We start from the raw sequence: 16,020 nt of genomic DNA, 5'->3' as shown, positions 1-16,020 counted from the left end.
AACCACCTACCCCCCGATACCCTTCCCAGCTCTGTAACCCTTACCTCCCCACACCCTTCCTATCTCTGTAGCCACCTACCCCCCGACACCCTCCCTGTCTCTGTAACCCCCTCCCTCCCCTACATCCTTCCTGTCTCTGTAACCACCTACCACCCGACACCCTTCCCAGCTCTGTAACCCTTACCTCCCCTACACCCTTCCCATCTCTGTAACCCCCACCTCCCCTACACCCTTCCCATCTCTGTAACCCCCTCCCTCCCCTACACCCTTCCTGTCTCTGTAACGACCTACCCCCCCACACCCTTCCCATCTTTGTAACCCTTACCTCCCCTACACCCTTCCTGTCTCTGTAACCCTTACCTCCCCTACACCCTTCCTGTCTCTGCAACCCCCTCCCTCCCCTACAACCTTCCTGTCTCTGTAACCACCTACCCTCCACACCCTTCCCAGCTCTGTAACCCTTACCTCCCCACACCCTTCCCATCTCTGTAACCACCTACCCCCCGACACCCTTCCCAGCTCTGTAACCCTTACCTCCCCACACCCTTCCTATCTCTGTAGCCACCTACCCCCCGACACCCTTCCTGTCTCTGTAACCCCCTCCCTCCCCTACACCCTTCCTGTCTCTGTAACCACCTACCCCCCTACACCCTTCCCAGCTCTGTAACCCTTACCTCCCCACACCCTTCCCATCTCTGTAACCACCTACCCCCCCACACCCTTCCTATCTCTGTAGCCACCTACCCCCCGACACCCTTCCTGTCTCTGTAACCCCCTCCCTCCCCTACACCCTTCCTGTCTCTGTAACCACCTACACCCCAACACCCTTCCCAGCTCTGTAGCCACCTACCCCCCTACACCCTTCCCAGCTCTGTAACCCTTACCTCCCCTACACCCTTCTCATCTCTGTTAAACCCCTACCTCCCTACATCCTTCCTGTCTCTGTAACCACCTACCCCCTCACACCCTTCCCAGCTCTGTAACCCTTATCTCCCCTACACCCTTCCCGTTTCTGTAACCCCTACCTCCCCTACACCCTTCTCATCTCTGTTAAACCCCTACCTCCCCTACATCCTTCCTGTCTCTGTAACCACCTACCACGCGACACCCTTCCCAGCTCTGTAACCCTTACCTCCCCTACACCCTTCCCATCTCTGTAACCCCCACCTCCCCTACACCCTTCCCATCTCTGTAACCCCCTCCCTCCCCTACACCCTTCCTGTCTTTGTAACGACCTACCCCCCCACACCCTTCCCATCTCTGTAACCCTTACCTCCCCTACACCCTTCCTGTCTCTGTAACCCTTACCTCCCCTACACCCTTCCTGTCTCTGTAACCCCCTCCCTCCCCTACAACCTTCCTGTCTCTGTAACCACCTACCCTCCACACCCTTCCCAGCTCTGTAACCCTTACCTCCCCATACCCTTCCCATCTCTGTAACCACCTACCCCCCGACACCCTTCCCAGCTCTGTAACCCTTACCTCCCCACACCCTTCCTATCTCTGTAGCCACCTACCCCCCGACACCCTTCCTGTCTCTGTAACCCCCTCCCTCCCCTACACCCTTCCTGTCTCTGTAACCACCTACCCCCCTACACCCTTCCCAGCTCTGTAACCCTTACCTCCCCTACACCCTTCCTGTCTCTGTAACCACCTACCCCCCCACACCCTTCCCAGCTCTGTAACCCTTACCTCCCCTACACCCTTCCTGTCTCTGTAACCCTTACCTCCCCTACATGCTTCCTGTCTCTGTAACCACCTACCCCCCCACACCCTTCCCAGCTCTGTAACCCTTACCTCCTCTACACCCTTCTTGTCTCTGTAACCACTTACCTCCCCTACACCCTTCTCATCTCTGTTAAACCCCTACCTCCCCTACATCCTTCCTGTCTCTGTAACCACCTACCCCCTCACACCCTTCCCAACTCTGTAACCCTTATCTCCCCTACACCCTTCCCGTTTCTGTAACCCCTACCTCCCCTACACCCTTCTCATCTCTGTTAAACCCCTACCTCCCCTACATCCTTCCTGTCTCTGTAACCACCTACCCCCCAACACCCTTCCCAGCTCTGTAACCCTTACCTCCCCTAGACCCGTCCTGTCTCTGTAACCCTTACCTCCCCTACACCCTTCCTGTCTCTGTAATCACCTACACCCCGCACTCTTCCCAGCTCTGTAACCACCTACGCCCCCACACCCTTCCTAGCTCTGTAACACTTGCCTCCCCTACACCCTTCCTGTTTCTGTAACCCCCACCTCCCCTACACCCTTCCCAGCTCTGTAACCCTTACTGCCCCTACACCCTTCCTGTCTCTGTTACCACCTACACCCCACACACCCTTCCCAGCTCTGTAACCCTTACCGCCCCTACACCCTTCCTGTCTCTGTAACCACCTACCCCCCCCCACACCCTTCCCATCTCTGTAACCACCTATCTCCCCTACACCCTTCCCAGCTCTGTAACCCTTACCTCCCCACACCCTTCCTGTCTCTGTAACCACTTACCCCCCCCCACACCCTTCCCAGCTCTGTAACCACCTACCCCCCCCACATCCTTCCCAGCTCTGTAACCTCTACCTCCCCTACACCCTTCCCATCTCTGTAATCCTTACCTCCCCTACACCCTCCTGTCTCTGTAACCACCTACTCCCCGACACCCTTCCCGTCTCTGTAACCACCTACCCCCCGACACCCTTCCTGTCTCTGTAAGCCTTACCTCCCCGACACCCTTACCGTCTCTGTAACCACCTACCCCCCGATACCCTTCCTGTCTCTGTAAGCCTTACCTCCCCGACACCCTTACCGTCTCTGTAATCCTTACCTCCCCTACATCCTTCTCATCTCTGTTAAACCCCTCCCTCCCCTAAACCCTTCCTCTGTAACGTCGTACCTCCCCTACACCCTTCTCATCTCTGTAACCCCCACCTCCCCTACACCCTTCCTGTCTCTGTAACCCCTACCTCCCCTACACCTTTCTCATCTCTGTAACCCCACCTCCCCTACACCTTTCTCATCTCTGTAACCCCTACTTCCCTTACACACTTCTTGTCTCTGTAACCCCCTATCTCCCCTACACCCTTCCTCTGTAATCTCCAACCTCCCCTACACCCTTCCCGTCTCTGTAACCCCCACCTCCCCTACACCGTTCTCATCTCTGTTAAACCCCTACCTCCCCTACACCCTTCCTGTCTCAGTAAACCCCTACCTCCCCTACACCCTTCCCATCTGTTTCCCCCTCCAGCCCCTACACCCTTCCCCGTCCCTGTAATATCCACCTTCCCCTATACCCCGTCCTGTTTCTGAAATCTCCTCCATCCCCTCCGCCCCTCCCTGTCTCTGTAACCCCTTCCATCTGTCACTTCCTCCCTGTCTTTGTAACCTCCTCTGGCCCCTACACCACACCTCATGTCTGTAATCCCCTCCCTCCCCTATACCCGTCACCATCTCTGTGACCTCCTTCTGCCCCTACAACCCTCCCTGTCTCTGTAACCCCTACAGCCCCTACACCACTCTCCATTTCTGTGACCCCCCTCCCTCCCTTACACCCCTGTCTCCATGATACCCTCCCTCCCCATCTCCGTGACCCCCTCCATCCACTAAATCCCACCGTCTCTGTGACATCCTCTGTCCCCTACATCACTCCTAATCTTCGTGACCTGCTTCCTCCATTACAACCCTCCGTGGCCTTCTCCCTCCCATACACCCCTTCCTATCTCTGTGACCCCACACCTGCTGCCTACACCCCTCCCCATCTCTGTGACTCAGAGCTTTCCTTTGAAATGCTCCCCTGGTCCATCACGTTTCTCTGCCTTTTCTAATTCATGCCCCCCCCCAACCCCAGGGCTTGGCTTTTAAGGAGTTCGATCCCACTGCAACGTTCTAGCAAGGCGAAGCCCTCCGTCTCTGGTGAGCAGAACTTGGACAGCTACAGCAATCAGCTGCCTAGATTCCACGTTTCCTTAAATGCAATTGGCCGTAGTGGATTTGAGGGGATAAGATGGCATACAAGCCCAACCTCACATCACAGCTCATGCTCTGCCGCAGAAAACAAGCATCTGGAGGAACTGAGTGGTCAAGCCACTCACTACCTCATGTGCCTATCCCTCCCCAAGATGGCGCTGAGCTGCATTCTCTGTTGAGGTTGCGGCTCAGAATTAGTTTTTCGTATGTTTTAGGTTCATATGGATGGTTTTGGAGTCAGGACAAAGTTTAGGGACAGGGATATGGGGGAATTAGAGAATAGGCCGGAGTCTAAGTCAGTGGCGAGGGTGTGAGTGAATGTCAGGCTGGTAGACCAGCAGGGTCGTTTGGCATCCCATCAGCCGAGAGAATCTCCCTTACTTTCCCTTTTCTATTTTCTATTTATGATTTATATTTAAATTTTTAATATTTACTATTGATTTGTACTCCAGGGAGCGCGAAGCGCAGAATCAAATATCGCTGTGATGATTGTACGCTCTAGTATCAATTGTTTGGCGACAATAAAGTATAAATTATTTGAGGCCTAGTTTTCAGGATCCTGTCATTGTTAAGTCCAATATTCAAGGCCTGAAGTTCAGGTCTTCAGCCGGGGTCCTCATTTGTCCCATCGCCTGCGGGTCCTGGGGTTGAGATCAAAAATCCGAGGTCGGATTGAGGACCAAAAGCCAACTGGCGGTCTGGATCGAGGCCCAAAGTATGATCTGAGATCTGGGTCGAGACCCAAGGGCCGATTGGCGGGCCAGATCAAGGCTCAAAGGCCAATTGGATCTCTAGATCGAAGCCTGAAGCCCAGAGCCCCAAATCTGTGAATCCATGAGTCTACTGGAGTCCTGGGGCTGGAGGACTGTGTAGGCGCGTGGGTGGGTGGGAGGGAGGGAGGAAACAAGGGTTTGTTTCCCTGTTGTTGCTTTGTCACTCAGCACGTTCCGTCTTGCTGTGTTCAGTATTGTCCTGCTGAGCACTGTGGGTATGCTATGTTTGCGCCAAATGCGTGGCAACACTTGCGGGCTGCCGCCAGCACATTCTTGGGTTGTGAATGCCAACGACGCATCTCACTGTATGTTTCAATGTACATGTGATAGATTAGTCAAAATCTGAATCTGATCAAGTCTATCGCCATCAACAACTTGAGGTGAGATCACTGTGACCAGCATAACTACCAAGGCTGCAGGAGTAGTTCTGAGGCTGGGTACCCTGGGGCGAGTGAATCCCTGTGTGCCAGCCCCCGCCACCATCCATGAGGCACAAGTCGGGATAGAGTTTCAACAGGCTGCACTTACCTGGGCGCCGTGAGTCGATGCACTCCACATCCACCGCGCAAATTCTTCCCATCGCTGGCAAGGCGCGGCTCGGGCGTGCGACACAACGTTCCCTGCTCCCCTCTGTGCGTGCGCCCCCTCCCGCCGCTCCCCCCAGTGACTCAAGAAGCGCGACGCCACCTGTAGCAAATTGGCCTGCAACCGTGCCCCCCGCCGCCCTAAGCATGTCCTCCCTCCCTCCCTCCACCGTGACTGCAACGTGCACTGACTACAAAATCGTACTGTAGTTACTCGCACTGGCCCAGGGGAGTGACAGAGTTGGGTGGGGGGGGGTGGGGAGATGATAGGCCCCCTCCAACAGCACCGAGAAAGCACTTTCCACAGAGGACACCAGACACCAAAACACAAAACTAAAGTATCAGTCTTCGGGACAAATGCTTGGAGTCTTGTGCTTCAGAGGATAAGGAGTGCGGGCAAATCCCTTTCCACAGTGGCTGCCTTTCCTTTGCAATTCGCAGATGAAGTTTCAATCCTCTGCAGAGTCCGTGTGAGGGTGGAAAGATGAACCTGCCATTTGCGGCTTCAGCAGCCCTTTCCCGGAGAAAGGTTAGCTCAGTGCTCGCATGGGAGCAGCTGACATGGCTAACCCCTCTCCAAACCACCCTGGTGACAGACGGTCAAGAGTGCATGGTCCCAAAAGTCGCATGGTGGATGAAGAGTTGGGGGCAAGAGAGTGGGGTGTGAGAGACAACGGTGGGGGGGTGCGAGGAGGGGTAGTGAGAGAGAGTGGTGAGGGAAGGGGACTAAAAAGAGGGGTTGAGAGAAAAGGGGTGATAAGAAGGAAGAGAAATGAGAGAAAGCAGTGGGAGGGAAAAGGAAGGTGGCAAGAGTGGGGGAGCTGAGAGTGGGGAGGGGACTATAGCAAGAGAGGGGTGAAAGAGGGGAACAAAAGAATGAAACGCAGAGGGGCAGGGAAGGCAGGGAGGGGGTAGAGGCTGGGGACAAGGGTGGGAAGCCAAGAGTAGGTGGGCGAGAAAGGGCAAACGAGAGTGGGTGGAGAGAGGGGGGAATGAGAATGAGTGGGTGAGAGAGGAGGAACAAGTGGGTGGGCGAGGGGGGAGCGAGAGTGGGTGGGCAAGAGATGGGAGCGAGAGTGGGTGGGCAAGAGGGGGGAGCGAGAGTGGGTGGGCAAGAGGGGGGAGCGAGAGTGGGAAGTGAATGTGGGTGGACGAGACAGGGGAACAAGAGTGGGTAGGCAAGAGGGGGAGGGGTAGCGCGAGTGGGTGGGCGAGTGGGGAAATGAAAGTGGGGGTGGGACAAGAGTGGGTAGTGGAGGAGGAATAGGGGTTAGTGCGAATGAGACAGAAATTTTACTCTGACAAGTTTGAGACGGATAGGTGAGGGACAGTGTCAGTGGGGCACTCAGTGGGTGTAACTGCCCTGAATGAAACTGGGGCATGTGGGGTGGGTGGGTTATGCATCAGGATGCGCTAAGGTATCATGTCACCCTCCTATTCAATGAAGCCCCCCTGCTCATCGCAATACAAGGGTAAAAATCTTAAAGAAGCTACCAACACCTTCAGAAAATGAGATCACAACATGCCAAAACACCAGCCATCGTTCACGAGCGACCCTCAGGACCCCAGGTCACCCACCCAGTCGCTCAAAGTTACAAACTCTCCCTTCCCCACCAGCAGCCCCCCCCCCGAACAAACTCCATGCCGTGGCAATCGGAGCGAAACCCACAAAATCTCAGAGAAACATCTGACTGACCTGATGGTTTTCGATGTTTCAACGTCGGCCCTGCGTAAAGATGGGGGGAAAAGAAAAATCGGCAATTAGTACCTCGGCAGATAATTGGTCGGATTGCTGCCCCAGTCCCTCGGGTCGGCAGAGCGAGGTGAGACTGGGGTCCTGGTACCTGGAAAGCAGAGGACTACAGAACACAGCACGAATAACACAAGCAACATCTTTCAGTTCTAGACCAGCCCTTTTAATCCATAGGACATAGGAGCAGAAATAGGCCATCCAACCCAGTGTGTTTGCTCTGCCATTCCATCATGGCTGATTTATTATCCCTCTCAAGCCCGTTCTCCTGCCTTCTCCCCATTACCTTTGATGCCCTGACTAATCATGAACCCATCAACCTCCGCTTTAAATTCACCCAATGACTTGGCCTCCACAGCCATCTATGGGAATGAATTCCTCAGTTTTACCACCCTCTGGCTAAAGAAATTCCTCCTCATCTCTGTTCTAAAAGGTGTCCTTGTATTCTGAGGCCGCGTCCTCTGGTCTTAGACTCCCCACTGAGAAAGGAAACATCTTCTTCACATCCACCCTATCCAGGCCTCCCAATATTTGATAGGTTTCAATGAGACCCCCCCCTCCCATTCTTCTAATAGTACTGATAGCGCTGGTGAACCACAGAGATGTTCTGTGGACTACATACAATTGTTGTTGATATTTATTGCTTATTGTTCTTGATATTTAAGGCTTATTTCTTTCTTTTTGTATTTTCATAGTTTATTGCCTTTTGTACTCTGGTTGAACGCCCAAGTTGAACGTCCACGGCCTCCTCTACTGTAAACATGAAGCCACACTCAGGTTGGAGGAACAACACCTTATATTCCGTCTGGGTAGCCTCCAACCTGATGGCATGAACATTGACTTCTCAAACTTCCGCTAACGCCCCACCTCCCCCTTGTACCCCATCTGTTATTTATTTACATACACACATTCTTTTTCTCTCTCTCCTTTTTCTCCCTCTGTCCCTCTCACTATACCCCTTGCCCATCCTCTGGGTTCCCCCCTCCCCCTTTTCTTTCTCCCTAGGCCTCCTGTCCCATGATCCTCTCATATCCCTTTTGCCAATCACCTGTCCAGCTCTTGGCTCCATCCCTCCCCCTCCTGTCTTCTCCTATCATTCCGGTTCTCCCCCTCCCTCTCCCACTTTCAAATCTCTTACTAGATCTTCCTTCAGTCAGTCCTGACGAAGGGTCTGGTCCCAAAACGTCCACTGTACCTCTTCCTAGAGATGCTGCCTGGCCTGCTGCGTTCACCAGCAACTTTTATGTGTGTTGCTTGAAATTCCAGCATCTGCAGATTTCCTCGTGGTGCAGTCTTTTGTTGATTCTATTATGGTTATTATATAATTGTGGATTTATTGAGTATGTCTGCTGGAAAATGAATCTCAGGGTTGTATATGGTGATATATATGTACTCTGATAAATTTACATTGAACTTTGAATTCCAACGAGTACAGGCCCAGAGCCATCAAATGCTCCTCATACATTAACCCTTTCATTCCCGAGATCATTCTTGTGAACCTCCTCTGCATGTCCAGTCAAATTTCTCGCGATATTGTAGAGCAATTGCAAATTGTGTAGGGGAGCGTTTGCTGCTGGGAAACATGTTCTTCAGCTCCGCTTGTTCATGGGTTTTGCTCGACGTCAGTAAGACCAAAGAATTGACTGTGGACTTCAGAAAGGGCAAGATGAGGGAGCACACACCAGTCCTCATCGAAGTGGAAAAGGTGAGCAGTTTCATGTTCCTGGCTGTCAATGTCCCTGAGGATCTATCCTAGACTCAAAATATCAATGAGGTTACAAAGAAGGTACAACAGTGGCTATATTTAAGATTAGGAGTTTGAGGAGATTTGGTATGTCACCAAAGACATTTGCAAATTTCTACAGCATTCAAACTGGCTGCATCACCACTTAGTCAGCTCCATTATGGGCACTAGCCCCCGTAGCATCCAGAACATCAGTGTCCTCAGTGCCTCAGAAAGGCAGTGTCCATCATTAACGACTCTTATCACCCAGGACCTGCCCTCTTCTCACTGCTACCATCAGGAAGGAGGTACAGAAGCCTGAAGGCACACCCTCAACCATTCAGGAACAGCTTCTTCACCTCTGCCATCAGATTTCTGAACAGACATTGAGCCCATGAACACTATCTCTCTACTTTTTTTGCACTATTTATTTAATGTAACTGTTTCATATATATATGTATACATACACACACACACATACATACACACATATATATAAAACATTAAATAAGTGGTGCAAAAAAGTAGTGAGACAGTGTTCACGGGTTCAATGTCTGTTCAGAAAAGAAATATATATACTTACTGTAATTCACAGATTTTTCTCTATTATTATGTATTGCATTGTACTGCTGCTGCAAAGACAAATCTCACGACATATGCTGGTGATATTAAACCTGATTCTGATTCTGAGAACCAAGGTGCCTAGCTAAGCCAGTCCCACTTCCCTGAGTTGGTCCATATCCCTCCGAACATAAAAGCAAGGACTTAATGCTGGGGTCTTATAAGACATGGTCAGACTGCACTTGGAGTATTGTGAGCAGTTTGAGCCTCTTATATAAGAATGGATGTGCTGGCACTGGAGGGAGTCCAAAGGAGGTTCACAAAAATGATTCTGGGATTGAAAGGGTTAATATATGAGGAGAGTTTTATGGCTCTGGGCCTGTACTTGGCAAAGTTTAGAAGAATGCAAGGGGATGTCAATGAAATCTATCAGATATTGAAAGGGTTAGACAGAGTGGGTGTGGAGAGGATGTTTCCTGTTGTGGGGGAGTCTAGGACCAGCGGGAACAGCCTCTGAGTAGAGGGATGTTCGTTTAGAACAGAGATGAGGAGGAATTTCCTTAGCCGGGGGTAAATTGGGTATATTTAAAGCAGAAATTGATAGGTTGTTGATTAGTCAGGGGGTCAATGGTTATGAGGAGAAGGCAGGAGAATGGAGTTGAGAAGGATAATATATCAGCCATGATGGAATGACAGTGCAAACTTGATGGGCTGAGTGGCCTAGTTTTGCACCTCTGTCTTATGTTCTAATAAAGTGGTACGTTCTCCCCAGTGACTGCTTGGGTTTTCTCTGGGTGCTCTGGTTTCCTTCCTCAGTTCAAAGACGTACCACTTGGTAGGCTAGGGTTAAATTGTGGGGTTGCTGGGTGACGTGGCTCAAAGGGCTGGAAGGGGCTGTTCCGTGTTGTTTCTCAATAAGTAAATAAATAAACATTGGTGCCAGAAGCATGCCGACACAATCCTCGCTGATTTTATTTGACACAAACGATGCATTTCACTGTATGTTGCGATGTACACCCGAGACATAAAGCTCATCTTTAGATCGGCCTCACCAACCTCTTGCCCAACTGTGAGGTAATTCCTGCACAGTGCAGGAAAGGAGTCAGTCCTACTATGAGTGCTGGAGGAACTCAGGTACAGCAGCATCTGTGGCAGGGAAGAAATTGCTGGCGTTTCAACGACCCAAGATGTTGACAATTCCTTCACCCACACCCACTCCCATCCCACAGAAGCTGCTCAGCCCTCTGCATTCCTCCAGCAGATCGTTTGTCCGCGGACTCCTGCGTCTCCAGTCCTCAGTGTCCCGACTGATCATGTCCAGTGTGCCAAATTGTCAAACACAAGACTATAAGATGCCAGTAAAATTCACTGACAAAATTCTGACATGTCGGTCTATGGCCTCCTCTACTGCCATGATGAGGCCACTCTCAGGTTGGAGGAGCAACACCTCATATTCTGTCTTAGTCACCACCAACCTGATGGCATGAACATCAATTTCTCTAACCTCCGGTACTTTCTCTTCCCTCCCTTCTTTCCTTTTCCATTCCCCATTCTGGTTCTGCTCTTACTCCTTCCCTTCTCCTCACCTGCCCATCGCCACTCTCTGGAGCCCCTCCTCCTTCCCTTCCTCCCAAGATCCACTCTCCTCTCCTTCTTCTTCAGGCCTTTACCTTCTCCACCTACTACTACCCAGCTTCTTACTTCACCCTCCCTTCCTGGTGGTGTAGTGGCATCAACACTGGACTGCAAGGCAGATGGTCCTGAGTTCAAACCCAGCCGGGTCCCAACCTGGGCATCAGCAGTATCTGTGCGGAAGAAAGGCCCGGCAATCTACTTCCGTATCTTGCCATGAAAACCCTGTGGACCCTATGGTCTATGAGGTCACAAAGAGTCAGACTCGACTTAATGACTGAACAACAACAACCCTCCCCCTACCCACCTACCTTTCCCCTCATCTAGCCTCACCTATCACACACCAGTTTGTACTCTTTCCCTTCCCTCCAACCTTCTTATTCTGGCTTCTTCCTCCTTTCTTTCCAGTCCCGATGAAGGGTCTCGGCCCTAAACATTGACCCTTTATTCCTGTTCATAGTTGCTGCCTGACCTGCTGAGTTCCTCTGGCATTTTGTGCATGTTACTCTGTTTAAAGTATAGATATGGAATTAAATATTCATAAATACGTAAGTTGGTTCTTTAAGGTTGTTATAGCCGGGGGAAGTAGTGGAGATAAGTTCCCACTACCTATTAAATGCTCCCAATGGCATGCGTCTCAAATAGCCTCTGACAACCAAGCCCAGCTACTGGCCTTCACGTGGCTCAGCTACTGACAGGAGAAGGGGCAAAACCAGGTTACTGGCATCTTAAACCCTGTCACTCCAGGCAGATGGGGCTCATCAGCCGTAGTTGGCAGCTTATCTGGAAGAAGGAAAACTGAACTCAAACCACAACTGCCTTGCGACTGTACGCACTCATGGGAAGGCTTTGGGAGTAAATCCCGAAGGATAAATCTGGAGCTGGAGTCCCAAAGGCAGTTCTACATCGAGTTCAATGCTGATTGGCAACTCCTGTGATGGACGCTGGTGCCAAATTGTATCAGTCTCTGTCGTCCTTTGAATTCATCAGCTGCGTGGAGAAGGTGAGTTTGCTACATGAGCAACAGCTTGCTCTCCATATTGTACTGCCCTGGCTTGTGTACCTAAACAGCTAGGACGCAACATGGGCAATCCCAACCAACAGAAGCCTTAGCTTAAATACACAAATACCAGCAAGCATTTACAAAGTAAATAGCATTATAAAAAGAAATTTAAAGTGTTTACAGTGCAGTGACTGAGGCTATAGATAGAGGGGAGTGGGGCTGGGCTAACTAGTGGTTGATTGGATTAACTGCCTGGGGGAAGAAACTTTTAAGATGGCGTTAAATTTTTGTTTTAATACCCTACAACGCTTTCCCAAAGGGAGCTTTTGGAAAAGGCAGTTTGCAGGGTGGGTAGTGTCTGCCACTGTTCCCTCTAAGTTCTGTGGATGCACGGCCGCGCAGTGACTGAAATGCTCCCATGCACATAGCCTTTGTTGCCACGCAGCTGGACTTGGACACATCTCGAAGAAGTTTATGAAATGTGGGAGATTTTCCTCTGTTGTGCTGTATTTCAATATACTCCTCAATTAATAAATAAAATCAAAAGTATGTGATTTTTCAACTTCCATTCTAAATATTTATGTATGCATATTACAAAGAAAAATATTTAAAGTGCCACACAGTTTTCAGGTCATGTAAAATTTTCCTGCTCAGAGCAATGTGCAGCTGTAAAAAAAATTGGAGAGAGTATTGAGTCCACAATATTTTTTCCTGCCCTCTTCTTTTTCCTGGACATATACAAGTCCTGCAGTGACGGTAAACTGCGGCCAGTGACCTTTTCGTGTGAGCTAACAGTTCACTGTAATTTTTAAATGAGGCATTGTAGGGTGGGCTTAAAACCAACACCAGAAGACCACAGTCTGTGTGGATTGGAAATAACGTCTCCACCTCACTGACAATCAACACTGGCGCATCTCAAGGATGTGTGCTTAGCCCACTGCTTTACTCTCTCTATACCCATGGCTGTATGGCTAGGTATAGCTAAAATGCCATCTATAAATTTGCTGATGATACAACTATTGTTGGCAGAATTTCAGTTGGTGATGAGCAGGTGTACAGGAGTGAGATATATCAGCTGGTTGAGTGGTGTTGGAGCAACAGCCTTGCACTCAACGTCAGTAAGACCAAAGAACTGATTGCGGACTTCAGAAAGGGTAGAATGAGGGAACACATAGCAGTCCTCATCAAGGGATCAGAAGTAGAAAGGGTGAGTAATTACAAGTTCCTGGGCATTAGCATCTCTGAAGATCTATCCTGGGCCCAGCATATCGACGCAGTTACAAAGAAGGCACAACAGCGGCAATATTTCATTGGGAGCTTGAGGACATTTGGTATGTAACCAAAGGCACTCACAAATTTCTGCAGATGTACTGTGCAGAGCATCCTAACAAGCTGCATCACCAGCTGGTATGGGAGTTAGGGGGCTACCACATAGGATCAAAAGAAGTTGCAGAAAGTTGTGAACTCAGTCAGCTCTATCATGGGTACCAGCCTCCCCAGCCTCCAGACATTGTCAGGGAGCGAAGCCTCAAAAAATTGGCATTATTCATTTAGGACCCCCAAAACCCAGGACATACCCTCTTCTCATTGCTACCCTCAGGAAGGAGGTACAGAAGCCTGAAGGCACACAGTCAACTATTCAGGAATAGCTTCTTTCCCTTTGCCATCAGATTTCTGAATAGACATTGAACCCATGAACACTACCTCACTACTTTTTTATTTCTATTATTGCACTACTTATTTAATTTAAATATATATTTAGTGTTATTCACAGTTTTTATTACCATGTATTGCAATGTACTGCTGCCAAAAAAAACTAATTTCACGACGTGCCAGTGATATTCAACCTGATTCTGATTCTGAGAGGGGGAGAGATCATCAGGTGGTCAGGATAAGGGGGTAAAGATGGGGTATGTGGGTCCATGTCTCAAACTCCCTGACACTTCCCTGCAAGTTCCTGGACCCTCTGGGGCAACTGAACCCGAAGTCCTGTGTTCCCTCAACTGGCAGGACAAGGACTAGGCACATTAAGCACACAAAATTACTCCCTGGGGAATTAAAATGCATCCTTTAGTTCCTCCATCTCTCTCCCACTCACTTCTTCCTGTACTCTCTCCCATTGCATCCAGACCTTCTCTCCCCTCCAGAGTAACACACACAAAAAGCTGCAGGAACTCAGCAGGCCAGGCAACGTCTGCGGATGGGAATAAACAGTCAACATTTTGGGTTGAGACCTTTCATCAGGACTGGAAAGGAAGGGTGACGAAGCAAGAATAAGATCTTTTTCTTTGCTCCTCCCTCTTGTTCCTTTTGTATTTACCCCCCCTTCTTTTCTCTCTTCCTATCATCCCTGCCACCCCCTCTCTTCCTCTTACCCCTCACATGACCTGCATCTGATTCACCTCCTCCCCCACCCGTCCCTTCTTCACATCTATCACTTCATTTACCACCTCCTCGCTATCTCCCTCATTTCTCCATATCTGTCTTTGGTTTGTTTCCATGGTTCTCTCTGTTGCCATGGGTATCTCTCTCTCTCTCTCTCTCTCTTTCCACCTGCATCATTTTCTTTCTCTTTCTCTCTAACCTCTGTCTGATCTCCCTCTGTCTCTCTTTCCCTCCCCCTCTCTCTGTCTCTCTTTTTTCCACCTGCATCCTTTTCTCTCTCCTGCCAATCTCTCTGTCTCTCTCCCCCTCTCTATCTGTCTCCAATCTCTCTCTTTCCACATGCATCCTGCTCTCTCTCCCACTCTGTCTGTCTCTCTCCAATCTCTATCACCTCTTTCCACCTGCTCTCTTTCCACCAGGATCCTTTTCTCTGTCTGTCTGTCTCTCCCTTTTTCTATCTCTCCCCCTCTCTATTTCTTTCCACCTGCATCCTTCTCTCTCTCTCTCTCTCTCTCTCTATTTGTCTGTCTCTCTCCAATCTCTCGCTCTTGTTCCCTCTCTCTCTTTCCTTCTTCATCCTTCTCTCTCTCCCTCTATCTCTCCTTACACTCCCTCTATCATCACCTCTCCTCACACTCCCTCTCCATTTAACTGTTTCTCTCCTACCTCTCTCTCTCTCTCTCTCTATTTCTCTCCCTTTCCCTCCCTGCAGTTTCTCCCTCCACCTTCCACGGTTTCACACCCCTTTCTTTCCTTCTCCTCCTTCCCCTCTTCTCCCCAGAGATTCCTGTCCTCTCTCTCTCTCTCTCTCTGTGTTCTATTTCTGTCCCTCCCTCTCTTTCCCACTGATGTCTGTCCTCTCTCTCTTTCACTATTTCACCCACTCTCTCTCTCTCTTTCTCTCCCGGCTTGCCTGCCATCCATTTTCCTTTTTCTCTCCCTTCCGCCCACCTCCCCCCCCTTTGCCACCCCTCTCCCCAGGCAGGAGTAGTGAAGCCACCCCCTGGCATGATGCCCGGGATACAACCTCACTGGAATCTGCAGAAGGTGACCCTGTGTGAGCGCAGAATGTGGAGGCAGAGAGAAAATACATTGACTAGTAAACCCTAATTATCGCGTCAGCTCTCACTCCGAAGGCTCTGCAGCACTTCCCGCTGTACATTCTACTAGAGAAAGCCTCCACCCCATCACCACAGGCTAACACGGATTCCTAACACAAAGAGATTCTGCAGATGCTGGAAATCCAGAGCAACATGCACACAATGCTGGAGGAACTCAGCAGGTCAGGCAGTGTCAGTGGAGGATTGCAGACCCAGCCAGCTCCATCAAACCTCCCCACCATTGAGGACATCATCAAAAGGCGATGCCTCAAAAAGGCAGCTTCCATCATGAAGGACCCCATCACCCTCTTCCCATTCCTGTCATCAGCGAGGGGTACAGGAGCCTGAAGACACACACTTGATGCTTGAGGAACAGCTTCTTCCCCTCTGCTGTCAGATTCCTGTACGGACCAAAGTTCAAACTAAGTTTATTCTCAAAGTGGAGTCATAGAATCACAGAAAGCTACAGCTCAGAAACAGGCCCTTTGGCCCATCTAGTCTGTGCTGAATCATTTAAACTGCCTCGTCCCATCGACTGGCACCCGGACC

At 50.3% G+C, this 16,020-nt stretch overlaps 1 protein-coding gene across 2 annotated transcripts in view; it reads right to left on the bottom strand.

Annotated features, from left to right (window-relative positions):
• Window positions 1–16,020, bottom strand: part of LOC134338996 (IQ motif and SEC7 domain-containing protein 2-like) — a 176,311-nt gene that overhangs the window by 113,638 nt on the left and 46,653 nt on the right. For both annotated transcript variants that reach the window (XM_063035219.1, XM_063035222.1), the window contains exon 2: window positions 7,014–7,043. In XM_063035219.1, coding sequence (XP_062891289.1) covers window positions 7,014–7,043 — 30 coding nt within the window. The remainder of the gene's footprint in view (window positions 1–7,013; window positions 7,044–16,020) is intronic.

This window comes from Mobula hypostoma, chromosome 28 (genome assembly GCF_963921235.1).
Source record: "Mobula hypostoma chromosome 28, sMobHyp1.1, whole genome shotgun sequence".
NCBI classification, from domain to species: domain Eukaryota; kingdom Metazoa; phylum Chordata; class Chondrichthyes; order Myliobatiformes; family Myliobatidae; genus Mobula; species Mobula hypostoma.
Note: the sequence above shows the minus strand (reverse complement) of the source record. Positions and strands in the feature narration are given on the sequence as shown.